Source organism: Microchirus variegatus (genome assembly GCF_963457635.1).
Source record: "Microchirus variegatus genome assembly, chromosome: 11".
Lineage (NCBI taxonomy): Eukaryota > Metazoa > Chordata > Actinopteri > Pleuronectiformes > Soleidae > Microchirus > Microchirus variegatus.
This window is the reverse complement of record NC_139812.1, coordinates 8,877,833-8,893,648: the sequence shown is the minus strand read 5'-3', so window position 1 is coordinate 8,893,648 and position 15,816 is coordinate 8,877,833. Positions and strand designations below refer to the sequence as shown.

The following is a 15,816-nucleotide window of genomic DNA, read 5'->3' as shown; positions in this document are numbered from 1 at the left end:
TTCTCACTCACACACACACACACACACACATACTAAGGATACCTGCAGAATCTTTGTGCACACTGAATTATGTGGGCTAAAGATGACAGAGAAACAACCAGCAACTCAATGCAAACGTTAACATTAAGACTCTGTTCAGTTCCTATTTAATTCTTTGGCCACTGCCAGCCTTTGCTTTTTAGAACACACAGATTTAAACCTGACACATTTGAACCAGAGTGATCCTGTCAGTATAGAGCCAGTAAAATCAGCAGTTTGAAGTAGAATCGTCCCTACAGCTGTTAACGAACTGTTCAACTTACTGCTTTCAGACATGCATGGCAATTCTACAGAGATTCTTTTTCGTGAGCTCAGGTGAGGACACAGCAGATGAAACCAGTAAAGATTCCTTCCTTCTTGCTCAAGCCAAAGCGCCTTCATCTCACCTGGATCCTCCACTGCTTCCTCTGCTGTTGTAAAAACAATATCCCACTACAGCTGTCATAATTACGTGAATGGCACACGCCAGAGAATGTCCGCACCCAACCTCTATCGTGATTTCCACAATGAAAGCACATGACCTTTTAGCCCACGTGAAGGACACTGTAACATAGGAGTGTGAAAGCCTTAATGAATACAAAGCCCTGATAAGAAACACTCAACACACACACAAACACACACATTCATAAAGGGAGTTTTGTAATTTGAAGCCATGCTTGCATTTGCATGTGTCAAACCTGAGTCAAACAGCTACAGTTGTGTGTTGTTTGGTGTTTTAGATGCTTGGGGCTTCCTGCACTGTGACCAATTGAGGTGACGAAACAAGCACATGTCACATTTCCTCCTAAATAGCCTTGTGATTATGAGATAAATATACTATGATGGTCAGTATTTTTAAATAATGCCTGACAAATGGTGAAGAGTCTTGATATGATAGAGAACACCTCATACTGGCAAGGATCATTCCTTCATTTTCTGTTCTTGTTTTAAAATGGGTGTTATTGCAAAATGTTGACATTTTAAGATCAATACTGACCACAGAGATAATGTTGGTTATTGCAGCTGGAGCTGTGCAGGTAATCCCCAAACATCGCAGCAGAGGAGTAGAATAAAGTCCACCCTTGTCTGCTGCTTTTTTTTCTGTCAATGTTTTATGAGCAAAGTTCCTTTCCACCTACAATATTTTAAAAAAGAGACTGGATGTGCATCATGGTCGACTTGAGACAAGGAGGGAAAAAAAACAACCATAAAACCCACAGGGCTTTAAAGGGAAGGAGCAGTCATTCAGGCTGCCTGAGTGTTTATACCTAGAAGACTCTGTTTCCCAGAATGCTCTGGGATGGTTATGTTCCAATTCTATTGCTTTTAATTTTGAGTAGACCTATAATGAGTGAAGGGGAGACACACAGGATGGGTTAGCACGCCAGAGGAGGAGGGTGTGTAAATACGACAAACAGATCGGAGAGGTCAACATGAGAGAGAGAGAGAGAGACAGAACAAACCCTCAGAACACACCTAGAACTTTATATCTGAATAACAATATACTGTTTCTTCAAATTAAAATGCTTAATAGTATTGGAGTTAGGCTTATCCAACAGATAAAGAATAAAGCAATGGTTCCTGGGCCATAAATAAACATCTTTGTTTAAATTAGCTCTAAGAGATGTACAAAGATGTATATTGCAACAATAAACATGAATTTAAAAAACGTACATTTGCGCTACAGTATGTTAGTCATTTAGATAAATACTGTTGTGAAAAGTTCTTTTTCCGAGGAAACAAACACAAAAAAGTTTACCCAGCAGTGTTCTTTGTTTGGTTTTTGTGTCTCTGGTTTCACGTGAAAATATAGAAATCTTTGTTGTCATTCATGAAAAAGCAATACAAAGGTCACTTAAAATGAGAAAAGTCAAAAAAGTCCAGAAAAAGGTTTTGTATCGCAACTGTAGAAGAAAGAAATCTAATCCAGGCAAGTCCCTGTTTGTTTTCAATGCAGCATCGTTCATCCAAACAAAATAATTCTCGCAGCGCCTCAACTGAAGGATGCTGAGAGGTTGTAGCTGCTGCTAATCGAGAGGTCCCTGGAAGATGAGTCTGACGAAGCCCTGCTCGCCATTCAGCTGTTGGGCACAGAAGGGGCAGGCGGCGTGGAAGGTGTGTGTGCCATGAGGCAGTGGGATCTGACTCCAGAAAGCCGCTGTCTTGTCTGAACAAACATGGCCGCAGGGATTAAAGGCGTGAGTGGGCGGCGCTGCGTCCACGTAAAATCCAGACTCGCATCCCAGCCACAGCGGCACATACGGCCCTTTAGCGCGACACATGGGACACTCCCTGAGCCGCCCCTCCCGGCCCTCCCTCTCCTCGCGGTGGTTACCCCAGTTGTGGTAACCGTGCACGTGGCCACAATGGAGGTAGACCCATGGCTGCTTCTCGTCCGGCGTGTCTTTGCGACGCATTGAGGGGAAGGCCAGCGTGTTGAAGCCCACAGGACACTGAGGGCGGGCTGCGTTGATCTCCTGTCGCAGCGCCTCCAGGTGTTTGAGGGTAGGAGTGCGTGAAAGGCCTTCAGCGGTGCGCCACAGCAGGGTCGCGCCACAAAGGTCAATGAGAGAGCCGTCGACGAGCTCCTGAGACTCAGTCTCCACCTAGAGCAGAGAGACGGAGAGTTACAGATACTGTTTGTACATTTCTGGCAATACTATTGTATAATTTCACACAAGAAATAAATAAAAACGCCAATCACATGCTTACTTTACAACAAAGATAGAATTCAACATCTGATGACACTGTCATCCCAGTAGTATTGCTGCTGGTACAGTTTTCAGCATTAGCTATTAGCATAGCAACTGAAGACGACTTTCATCATCAATAAATATGTTTTGTCAAAGGAAAGTCCACAAATAAAACGAAAATCAAATACTTAGAATCAAGTATGACTGTCTATATTGTGACCAAAACAACCAAAACCAAAAGAAATTCAATACAATTCAAATAACAACAACAAGTGTGTTCAAATAACAACAATTAACAGATTACCAGAATAGTGTGTTTGATCTTGTATTTGAATAAATCATATAAATCACCTGGAGTGGGGACATTTTGGCAAAGTGAGGACATTTTTGCTGGTCCTCACTTTTTAGGGATAAGTCCTGGTTTAGGGTTAACCAGGACTTAAGGTTGGGGTAAGGGGCTAGGGAATGCATTATGTCAATGCGCATCACTCTCTGAACACGTTCAAGTGTGGCCTGCTTCAAACAGAGTTGCAGTGCATATCTAAGCACAGCAGGTGGCAGCGCAACACCAGCGTTCCTCTTTTTCTTTCCGACAGCTGAGGATTCAGTGAGGACAATGGGGACCAACAGCTGGAGGCAAGATGACACAAGTAAATTGAGAGAACAGGAAGGCACCGCAGAGCGGGAGGGGGGGAGACTACTGGAAAATGTATTAAACCGCGGGTTTCGAGAAAACACTTAGTTTACCTGAGGTCAGCTCACGATCATACAGAGGGGAATTACAGGTTTAGATAACCAGCAGACAGCAGGGTGGACAAAGACAGGATGATGAAAGGGAGGGAGATGGATTGGGATGATACAGAGAGGCGGAAAAGAAAGGACATACCCTATGACACATGATTAAGTGTTTAATAAAAGATGACACACACACATTTGAGGGGTGGGGCAGCTCCCAGTGTTTTCTTGATGAGTTTATTCACGTCAGCACTGGCGTCCAGGTCACCACGAGGTTCAGGGCAAACACATTTCTGTGGCATTATTACGCTGCCACTGACACCCCTGTTTGTCCCTGAAGGTTTGCTGAGCACACGTGTTCTCCGTGTCACATTGATTAAAATACCACACGTTCACATCTGCCCAGTAAAACAATAGTCTTTCTGCTTCTGTGAAATCAGTGTCTCATTCGTGGTTGTTGTTTCCCTTCTGTGCATTTGATTTCAAACCAGCAACGTTTTGTTCCAGAGGCTGCTCTTCAAATGATTAACCTACCACCACATTAATGTAAACATTGACCGACGTGTGGAAAGGTGTTTGCCTGATCGATAAACACACTCACGTTTCACGATATTAATGCTTCGCACACACTCGCACATGGTTATAATTCAGTTATACTGATGTGCCTCATTAATTAGTGCAAAGGCTTTTATTAAACACAACAGGAACTCAGATGTTGTGCTCTTAAACCATGAAACATCCACAAAAGGCTCAATAAAAACCTCTGTGTGCATGTGTGTGTTCCTCATATTCGCTTTGGCATTACAAAGTAGGTATTAGTTTCTTCCATTTAAAATGATCTATGAACAAGAAATTCAAAAAAATAAGGGATTTTCAAACCCAACAGGCAGCACACATCAGGTTCGTATTAACATAAAGAGACGCAATTTAGCCTTGAAGGCTATTCAGCAAACGTGCTGAGAAGACTTTTTTTCCTCCCATTGAATCGGAAAGTCCTTCAGATGTTAACCTTCACTTTCGTGGGGCAGTTATTCCATTAAAAGAGCAGTGAGTGTGCTCGAAAAAGGCAACGAGGACAAAGGGTAATATGCTAGATTATAAAGTTTGAAGAGTATTCACCAGGCACTGTTTGTAAAAACAGCACAGAGATTATGTTTTCACTTATGGTGCTTTGTTGGGAGGGGAAGGGCGCTGCATGTGCCAGTCAAATTTGGTGTGGATGCAGATGGAGACGTAAAGGCTGTGTTATGAAAAGGCCACACTCACAGGCTAGCTTTCTTGGAGAGGAAGGTGACAAAAATCCATCCATCCATTTTCTACTGCTTTATCCTCCACATGAGGGTTACGGGGCCCAATCTCAGCTGACATAGGGTGATAGGCGGGGTACACCCTGGACAGTTCGCCAGTCCATCACAGAGAGAAATAGATATTCACTTCCACATATTAAGAGTGTCCAATTTACCCAATCCCCATATTGCAGGTTTTTGGACTGTGGGAGGAAACCGGAGAACCTGGAGAAAACCGATGTACACACAGGGAGAACATGCAGCCTCCATGCATGGGGGATATTTATAACGTTGTTGTTGTATTCAGCTGTATAACTGCCACACATTGTAAAACGAAGGCTCAACGTTCACAGTCTCAGGTGGATGTTAATAATGAATTACTGGGTTTGAACAGAGCATACAGACTCCATTAAGAGCAGACAGAATAAGTTCTTGAGCTGCAACTAACGATTATTTTCGTAATCGATTAATCTGTCGATTATTTTCTCGATTAATCGATGAATAGTTTGGTCCATAAAATGTCAGAAAATGTTAAAAAAAACGTTTATCAGTGTTTGTCAAAGCTGGAAATTATGATGTTCTCGAATGTCTTGTTTTGTTTACAAACCAAAATGATTCAGTTTTATTGGTTTTTTTGTTATGTGGAGTAAAGAAACCAAGAAAATATTCACATTTAAGAAGCTAAAACAATCAGAAATCTTGTCGATTATCAAATTTATTGGCGATTAATTTAGTAATCGATTAATAATCGATTAATCGATTCATCATTTCAGCTCTAATAAGTTCGCTGTTTAAAGGACAAACTCGGTTAGTAAATACAATTCAATTACAGCTGTGAGTAGTGAGACATAGTTTGCAAGTGGAACTCCTGGAACAATTAGTCAGTATAAGAGTTTTTGCACATTGCAATAATGCCTTCATTATACTAACCTCTTAGCATCTTTGATCAGACTGACACAGGACTCTTGTGTTAATTCAGTCGAACACTCAAACCCCATTATTTCCTTTCACTGCACAGGATTAAAATAGCGGCTTTCTCAAAGCTGACAATCTAAATCGTCAGTCAACTGTGAAATAATGAGTGGTAGATAATGCACATGCAGTAAAACCTGCCTGGCTGGAAAAGGCCGGGTGGAGATAAGCACGCTGTAAGTTCAGTGGAGAGACTTGTAAACATGTGGGACGCTCGATAAGGAAACAGATGAATGTCGGAATAGTGGACATGGTGACTGTGAGTCTGTGGTTGATGATGTGTATGTTGTGAGAGGGGAAGATGGAGAGGAGAAAAAAACAAAACAAAGACTTACTTAAACACATCATCTACAACTGATATCCAATCATTCACGTGCTACAGGTGGCCAGAGTGCTGAGGTTGGCTGAGAGACTCTGATGTCAGCTGGAGGATCCTCTTACAAGGTCCTGTTACACACAGCTCGGACAGTCAGACGCGTTGCTATGGAGACGGCATCCCGATAACCTCCATGTGGTGTTAAGCTTGATGCAACCTCTCCAAGTGATGGTGTGAAGAGTGTGAAGGAGAATGGATAAAGTGTGCATGACCCATTGAGGAGCTAAATTTCCCTTTTGGAAGCATCTGGTAGAAATTATACGATAAGAATCTCGCTATCGGTCCGAAACTGACCAAAACCACTGGATTGGAAACCCGATTTGATTGGTAAACCCTAACTATGATGTGAATGCTTCACTAAACATCAGCAACATGCTGTTAGAGAGATGTCCACCACCTCAGTCATGTGACAAGGACCTGAGTGAGGGCTGCAAATGTTTGCTATGCAGCTGGAGCATTCATTTTTTGAAGTGGCAAGAGAGCAAGGTGATAAATGTGTCACCACAAATGTCTTAAGAAACAGCTAAGATGGTAAAATAATACGTTGATCCGATATTGGTAGAAATTCAAGGTTGTGGCGCTGGTAGTGTATTGGGACACAAAAAGGTAGTATATCAAGCCAATCCTCGAATCTGGCACAATTATATATTGATGTGATGTGGTGTGTGTTTTTCACATTTTTGCATATTTTCTCACCATTTTCCCCCTCTGCTGTGCTGAACGCGTTTCTCGCAGGGTGAAGACGTTGCCGCAGACTGAGATCTCCCTCCACACGCCCGGTTTGGAGTCCTGGGTGAAGCCATTTCGAGGGTGCATCACCAGCACACCGTTTGTGGTCAGTCCGTCCATTTGACTGTCAGGCGTCTTCCACTTAGCAGCTTTCTCCTGAAGAGGAGAGATGTGGTTGAATGTGAGCAGTGTGGGGACAATAGAATTTTCCATTTTGTTGTTCTGAGCCTTATTTTAAACTGTCGTTGTATTGACCAATCAAATTAGGTTGTATCTGGTACAATCTTTATGTGCCCAACACGTGATCTCAACAGGGTATAAAGCAAAATGTGTATCCAACATGTTGCGACTTGACAAAAAAAGAAAAGTTTCTTCTTAATTTTTTTTTGCCATACTTACCTGGACCCTAACCCCCTATCGGAGCATAGGCCATCAACGTCACTCTTCCCTCAGGTTGATTTTGGAAAGCCATTGATGCTTTTGTAACAAGGCCCTATGCAAAGCCATTTTGACTCCTTTGGGGGGAAGTGGTCCAATTAGTCTGGCCTCTACCCTTTGACCTGTCCAGCTTGGGTACCCCTACCAGGAGCTTACGCTCCCGCTGGCATAGCTCTTAGGGTCACTGAGGCACTCAAGCCACCACACCGCTTCAAGGAATGGACCATGTGGTGGATCATGGGCATGGTTTACCACAATTTTGATGCCAAATAAACTAACAACAAATGAACTAAAAACAAAAAAACGGGACATCAGTTGTCCCTCTATAGCCACAATAAAAAAAAATAAAATAAAAAAAGACGTTTTCTTCTGACATTAAAATAAAAACACAAAGAGAGGAAGGAGGCCTCAAAGAATCAAACACTATCAAAATACATACATGAATATTAAAAGTAGGTATAACTGGGGAATTTTATTGTCATCAGTGTGTCTGTTACATCTCAGTTTCTGTGACGATTTATCCTTTCATCTTTCCGCCTTTTACTCTCCCACACTCTCCTACATGAAGAGACGCGGCTCACCCCGAGGAAGATGTTCTTGGAGGAATCGAAGCCTGCTGCATAGATGCGGGCAGTGTAAGGCGGCGTGCGCTCGCAGATGATGCGGCAGGCAAAGCGAGAGATGGTGCTCTGGACCGACTGGGTGTCTGAGTTACTCTGGCTGCCCGGCACCGTGTCGGTCACTACAAAGTCTATGGGACTCTCCGTTGACCGACCGATCTGAAGAAGAGAGAGATGGAAATTGATTCTACAGGAAATATGCACAATACACAGAAGAACCTTTTCAAAATGTTAAAAAGAAGAAAATAGGTCAATGACAAAACAAACACTTAAGGTAGATGACCTTGGAGAGAAGTTTAAAGCAGGTTCACATACATTACTAACGTGTACAATAACAATGATAACCTCAAGGATATTCTGATATCCAATGAGGACCATTGTTTTTGGTACTATAAGCTATTTTAATCATCATTGTACCGTAATTACATCACATAGCTCCCGCCAATCCACTGTTTCTACCCAGTGGAGATCTTTCCAAGACTAATTTTATGTAGCTTATTCCTCTTTTGTAAGTCGCTTTGGATAAAAGTGTCTGCTAAATGCTTAAATTTAAATGCCTCCCTCATGTTACGCTCAAGCAAACAACAACCTGACTATGTGATTAGTTTATAATCCGGAATCAAAACTTCAGTTCAAGTAAGATAAATCATATATAATCAATATGAACTATATACACTTGCTGTAGTGTCTTCCATGTGCTCCTGAGTGTCATATTAGGGAGGTGTTAAGTTAACAGGATATGTGATGTTGCCATAGACGTAGCCATGTTAGTAAACAGTGGGCCACGATTTGAGCCTCCTGATTATATTTTATGAAATTGGCACCATGAAAAGTACAACAAATGAGCTTTTAATAGTTTAAAACAAAAGTTGATGAAAACCTCTGCTCTCGTACACTCAATGGTCCAGTGATGTTAGCCCAACCCCAATTAAAGAAGTTATAGTGAGCACAGCAGTGAAGTGGAAAAAATAACAACTGTAAATTGGTTGTAAAACCAGGTGATAAACGCAGACGCTTGTTACCTGGAACATGTCTGTATTGCTGTCATGGGTGTACTCCACCACCACCGTCTGGGCACGAGACAGAGTGTATGAGATGCTGTGCTGGTCTTTGTTGCTTATGGCCTGTTGAGACAGAAGGAAGAAAAGAGTGGGGGAACATGAGGACAATTAATCTTTCAAGTCAAACTCTTCTCTTCAGCTGGAATAACAGGAATAAACCTGAAGTAGAGACACATCTGACATCGGTTCACTGATCCTTGCAAAGAACAAAAGACACACAGTGGAAGGGTGTGGTGGGTGAGGAGTTCAGATATGTAGTCAGAAGCTGGACCTAAGACTGCATTAATGTCTTTTCAGTCAGTGAGGAGTCAGGGCCACCCACTGGGCAGAGAAGGACAATCACTCTTCCAGACTCTTTAAATTACACCAGCTCAAAGCCTGACCTGTAGGTGTGTGTGTGTGTGTGTGTGTGGGGGGGGGGGTGGTTGTATGAAAGAGAATCCATTAAATACAGATGTTAAACCAAACGTAATCAAAGGTCCTCACACAGACACACCCCTCACAGTCTTCTGTTCCTTGAACAGATTTAGGAGGTTCTATAACTGATGAGGGAAACACACCATGTGCCTTGCAGGACTTTGCAAGAAAATGCTCACTTACTTGCAACTGCACATTTATTTCGCTTAATATATTTTTAGTCTGTTCCAGTCAGGTAAATAATAAATTGTACAAATACCTGTTCTTCCAACAAGGCCAGTCCACTACTATAATGTACTGTACTGTGTTACCCAGTGTGTGTGTGTGTGTGTGTGTGTGTGTGTTTTTACCTTGGCTGCCTGTGGAGAGCAGGCGACGTGAACTGTGCTGGGTTTCACCCCGTTTGCCTTCGGTCTCTTACAAAGTGCGAATCGGCTTTTACGTCGACCTCTGTCGCCATTAGGCAGAGAGCCATTGTACCTGCAAATACATGCACAAACGCACACACACATACAAACAATAAACAATAGGTTATTATTGTCTGAGCTGCTGGTTTTATACACTGGAAATTGTGTTGTGCTCTATCCACGACTATGTGCACACAAACAGGAGCCTATACTTTTTATATGCTTTTTTACAAAAGCAAATCATGCCCTCTATAATCAACAAAGCCCTCCACACATAACCCCAAAAGGCCTGAGAAAATAAACACACAGAGAAACTCATTTAGCCTGATACACGGCTGAGGAAAGGCGAATAAACAGAGGCGTTTCCTCGGACAGAATGGAGTCTCTGTGACTCCCAACTGCAACAAGACTGTTGTGTCTCTGTGAGTGTGTGTGCGTCTATTTTAATGTCCTGTGGTAAGAAAACACTCAAAAAGTGTATATCGTCTCCATCTACCTTTCATTAAATCAAACAATGTTCTCGTGTGTTCCTGAGAGATGACCACAGTTGATCCGTTAAGACGCTTAGAAACCTTTGTAACATGGTGGTGGTGAGACCGATTTGTTCATCCTTTTTCAAGTGTTTATTTGAAAAAATAACTTGACAAGCAGAATTTTGTTTTCACACAAAATAAAAAAAGACCCACAAGGGAAAAGAACAAACACTTCCTGTGCATTTGATGTTTTCAACAGTATAGCTGTGCAGTGGGGTTTCCAGGTTTAAAGCATGTGAAGTCCAGTTAGCATGTCACTGTGTGAATACACTGAGGTTACAAGATGTTATTCTTTACTGCACGCACATGTTTTGGATTAGCTATCACCAGGGTGAAGTGATATTCCTGTAAGCAGCGCCACAGATTTATAAACAGCACTGCATACATAAACCACGCTCACTACCTTAACATTGTTATGACATCCAGAAGTCGCAAAAGTTATGGACTCCTCTGACTCGACTTATATACGGTAACTATATTCAGCAGAGATGAATGTCATTTAACAGTTTTTGACATTAATTATTAATTTATATCTATGAAAAACAGCAAACAAAATAAACAATGAAAACGTGAAGCTTTTCTTGACCCACATCATTTTGGATGAACAGAAAAGATGGGCCTGGATGAGTAATGTCAGATTTTTTTTTCATGTAGTAAACAAGAATAATGAGAAGAGAATTATGTGACAAAAATAATACAGCAGAAGGAGTTATGCTGAGCAGGACCTCAGCCCAGCTGGAACATGTCTTTGTCCAATTAAACACTTGAAATAAATGTACTGAGTCCGGTGCAGAAGGCACAGACCGGCTGTGAGGACGCCCAGCCGACAGCTAAATGTTTCTCTGAGAGCGCAGATCTGCTAAGATCAAACAACGCCCGGAGGGTTTATGAGTAACCATGGTGAGAGAACAGAGCCACAGCAACGTTTGGGAAGAGTAACCATGGCAAGAGAGTAACCATGGTGAAGTTTAGCCCCGTATCCAGAGAGAGGGCACGGCAGTCTACTGGAGTAAACTCAAAGTGTAATTGGAAGTTCAAAACCAGGTTCCCAAGGGGAGAATAAATGTCTGCGTGTACACACATGCATCCAGTTCAAATGTCCGCAACAAGTTTGTATTTGTGTGTGTGTGTACAGGTCACAGCTGGGAAAAGGTTAGTCTGTATTCAGAGGCACGTGCATTCATCAGTAGTGTGTGTGTGTGTGTGTGTGTGTGTGTGTGTGTGTACAGGTTTTTCATACAGTGAGGCAGGAAGGATCAGAGTTAGGAAAAACTTAGTGTGCATTCAGAGACTATTAATTCACACAGTTGTGCGCGTGCGTGTGTTTGCATGTGTGCATGCACGTGCACTGCATGTGTTTTCTCCAAACACTTGTAAACTAAGGCTTGGTGTGCAGCAACAACACTTTTGCAGCAAACCTATAAAAACATAAAGACATGCTGTGCGGGTAATTACTACCTGAGGCTGAGAGGCTCTGTGTGTGCGAAACCATAAACATTAAAACTTTAAATGACAGAATAAATGTTGAAATGTCTTAATGCCAAACTAGAATTACAGTGTGAAAGGAAACTGTACGAGTTCCAGCTGCATCTGTAAGTCATAGAAATAAGTAGGAAACAGACAAAATGATTCGGACACGGTTATAAAGAATATAGGATGCCCAGCATACAGAGAGAGAGATGTGGATTTGTATATGTAGAATTGTTCGGACATTGATAAGCATTGTGTGAGTAAGGAGATTCTGCAGTATCCCTCTGGATTTTGTCAATAATCATAACAGGACTGTAATGCTGAACAGGATAGTGGGCACTGGGAAGGTCAGATACAACACTGGGCTACACGTTTGGTGAAGTTTGCTTCGTGTTTGCACATGCAGGTCTGTTCTTGGTCACGCAGGAAACACTTTTAAAATAACAACACTTGCTTGTGTGTGCCAGATGTTTGGAGTTGACTACTGCTAGGCAGAGTTAGCACAACTGTGAAAATACTTTATACTAGCCTATTGACCCTTCACGCTGCACCTGCACCTACTTAACACCATTCCAGAAGTGGCAGTGCTTCAAGCCCCGCAGATCCTAAACATTGTGGTCTGTTTAGTATGGTCAATCTGTAATTTTAAACTTTAAACTTGTTTAGTGCTTTTGTTGTCAAGTTATTTTGAGTAAATGTGTGAGAAATGTGTGATAAGGGGTTTTTCTGGATACTTAAATGTCCCCTCTTTAGTTTCAGACACCTGTTTTTGGGCCCCTGGTATATTTGTACCATAGATATGCAAAGGGACATCGATGTTGTGATAACCAAGTTCATGTAAGACCAGAGCAACACTGAATGCATTAGCAGAGCACCTGCAGCATGAAATGTCTTGCTTTTCATTTAGGCACATCTTAACAGATTCGAGCAGCCACACTGCAGCTGCGTGGCTTGGCCTAAGAATAGAGTTGTCTCATTTCAAACCAAATTGTTTTCAGTGTCTCTGTATATCTGTCCCAAACACATTTCCTTTACACATTTAGAAGAAAAATAACTTTTTAGTTGAATTAATGAATTTTTTCAACGAGGCTTTTAGTGAACTGCAAATGGAGTCCTGACATTTAGCGTAATTAGCATAATTAAAAAAAATCATACATCCAGTGTGGCCCCAGGTCAAAGAACCTCTTGCTGCAATGCACCAAAAAAAACTACGAAGAGGATTGCGAGATAATTAAAAATATTTTACGTCTTATAAGGATAAAAAACAACAACTTTGAAAACAAATTCATGAAGAAAGAAACACTTGTCTCAGTCTCAGTGATACCCACAATGAAACAGAACTGTTCCATGAACAGCTGGTGTGGGGGTAAAATTGAGTGTTGTTGACCATTTGACATACAATAGTCAACTATAAACTACCTTCGTCAGACCCAGTCACAACACGGTCCCTAATGAACTGCCTGATTTGAATGTGATCGTTTAATTGCAACAAATATCACTCTTCATGGGCTTTAAGATTCCGCTCTTAATGTTAGTAGCTAATTTAAAACTGCATCATGTCGGCTTTAGTGCCATGGAGAAAACAAGTGCATCCTTGTTTTCTCCATGGCAGTTTACATGTACAAGACAGCATGTTAATACGTATTTAGAGTTTGTTTGCCACAGTAATTAATTCATTCCCTAAAGTGACAACATGGTGTTTTCCCACAGAAAACAAATGCATGTATGCATGTTTTAATACACATTTCTACACTCACAGCCACACTTGCGTGACAGTGTGCAGAAAGTGCTCCTGTTCACCTTTTTAAACAGACTGACCTGACCTAGAATCAAAACGTTGAAAAGCGGAAAAAGCAGAGCACAACGGAAAACTGGGGTTCTCCCTGCTCTCTTGTAAAGGCACAGAACTGCATTTACTGTTCACACTTTTTCCACTAGGGAAAATTTCCAGTCATCTCCCTGACAATACTGGTCCCGCACAGTCCAGAACAACAAACTGTGAGTCAGCTGTGAAACTCACTGTGTGTCTCCGTGTCTGTGTCGGACATGAAAAGATATGTCTGTGTTGTACGAGCAACATGAAAGTGTGTGTATGCACGCGAGTGTAAGCAGTCTTTCCGACATCTAAATTCCTCTGTGGAGTGGGCTGGGACATTGAGTGGAGTGGAATAGCCTAATGGGCAATAAACAGGAGACAAACCGATAAAGGGACTCCTTCACGCCTTCAGTTATTGGAGAACATGGGTGTGAGAGAGAGTCTGTGTATTATTAGTTGTCTTCTATGAGATGAAGGGTGGGGTTGAGGTTTTTTTTTTTTCCTACAACTGAGTATGTGGACTTGTGTCAAAACAAATCTCTGGTGAGGGAACATGAAGGTGTTTGCGATGAGTGTCCAGTGCTGCCTCAAGTAATGTAGTTAATCCCATCTTCCAGAAATACTCAACTATGGCTGAACAGCTGTATCTGTGCGCACACTCAGTGCATGATCCTGTGAAACTAGACCAAAATATCCCACTTGTTTATGTTGCATTCTTGACTTTCCTCTCGGCTTTCTGGATCCCTGTCTTTGCTCATATCTTGTTATCAACTCTTCTGCTGAACCATTCAGAGGCTTAGTTTGCTGAGCGTATTAGACGATTCATTTTCTGTTCCTCACCACCATTTACATTATACTGTTCTTCAAATTACAATTATCTTGCCATCTTTGGGATATAGTAAACAAAAGGATAACACAAAGTCAGCTTGACTATATAATAATTGTTCTTTTTGTTTGGACTGAGTTTTCTTGGACATATTAACATTGTGTGTGTTTTACATCCAGTTTTTCTTATATTGTGGATTTTTTATATTTGCAACTGAACTACTCTTTTTACATATAAAAACTTTGATCATGTGAGTTAAGTTTGTGATAAACCTGAAGACCAGCTCAAATCAACTAATACCCCATTCCCACTGGTCAAAAAACATTTTTAATCCGTGTTCAAGCTGTTTTTTTCACTACAATTTCCAATGCATTTTTATGGAAAATTCACTCCCAGGTCTCGACTCTCCAATGCACACAGGTTTTTATCAAATTGGCTCAGCTCGTCATCTGTGGGAATATTAGATGGGTGATTTCTTCTTTGCCTGTTAGTAAAAGGTGCAAAATTGTAGCCACAGTAACAATGTCAATGAGGGTTTTGTGTTTTTTGTGTTTGTTTCTGGCACATCTGTAACATCATAATTATTGCTCAGGTGACTGTATAAACCACAAATAAAGATTGTCAACAGATTGATGTGGTAATATTCACAGCAAATACAGCATGCTTTGCATGTTGTCAACTGTTACTCACAAACTTCTGTCACAAATATTATAATCTGTCAGAAGCTATATAATTTTTCAGTAGTTGAATTGGCTCTGCCAAAAAGTTTAAAGCTCCTAAGTACAGTTTAATGGCAACTGATTCAAATCACTGAATCATTTATGTACAAACATTCTGAATATAATGCCTGTGCAGTGCCGGAAATTTGATGGCGCTTACCCAAGCACAATGAGCTCTCCATACTTCACTGGCACTTTGGTGGAGGTGGTGGTGGAGATGTTTTCCTGCTCTGGGGAGTACATTGGGCACAGCTGAATGAGGTTCAGAGGAGACGGAGGAGAGGCAAGATGGGTGAGATCCAAAAGGGCAACAGGAAGGGGAAAAGAGAGAAAGGAAGGGGCGAGATGCTGATCGAATGGAGCAGGGGGGAAAGGAGGAGAAGGAAGGGGAAAGGTCAGCTGAGCCTCAGCTCCACCCTCTCATGCTTCTCTCGTCGCATGCGTCGCTCTCTCTCTCTTGCAGGGTTTGTTGTGCCCTGCAGAGTGACACAAAAGGACAAACACAGTGGTAAGCTTAACAGCAGGAACATAATTGAAATACAATTGCTTCTTAATCTTAAAATTCCTTCTTTTATACAGTATAGAGTTCACAGTTTATTGCCAGGAGATGTCCGGAGGAAGCAAGGATTTAACATGCATCAACTTTAACAACAGCTGCATCGGACAGTATGTGGGAGTGTGTTTCTGTGAACTGTACATA

At 41.7% G+C, this 15,816-nt stretch overlaps 1 protein-coding gene across 1 annotated transcript; it reads right to left on the bottom strand.

Annotated features, from left to right (window-relative positions):
• Positions 1–2,045: 2,045 nt before the first annotated feature.
• On the bottom strand, positions 2,046–15,359 carry peli1b (pellino E3 ubiquitin protein ligase 1b; the record flags this gene model as incomplete). The annotated part of the gene is made up of 6 exons (XM_083897756.1): positions 2,046–2,624; positions 6,777–6,965; positions 7,829–8,026; positions 8,890–8,991; positions 9,696–9,825; positions 15,277–15,359. The coding sequence occupies 6 exons, from the start codon at positions 15,357–15,359 to the stop codon at positions 2,046–2,048; spliced, it is 1,281 nt and encodes a 426-aa protein (XP_083753882.1).
• Positions 15,360–15,816: the final 457 nt, after the last annotated feature.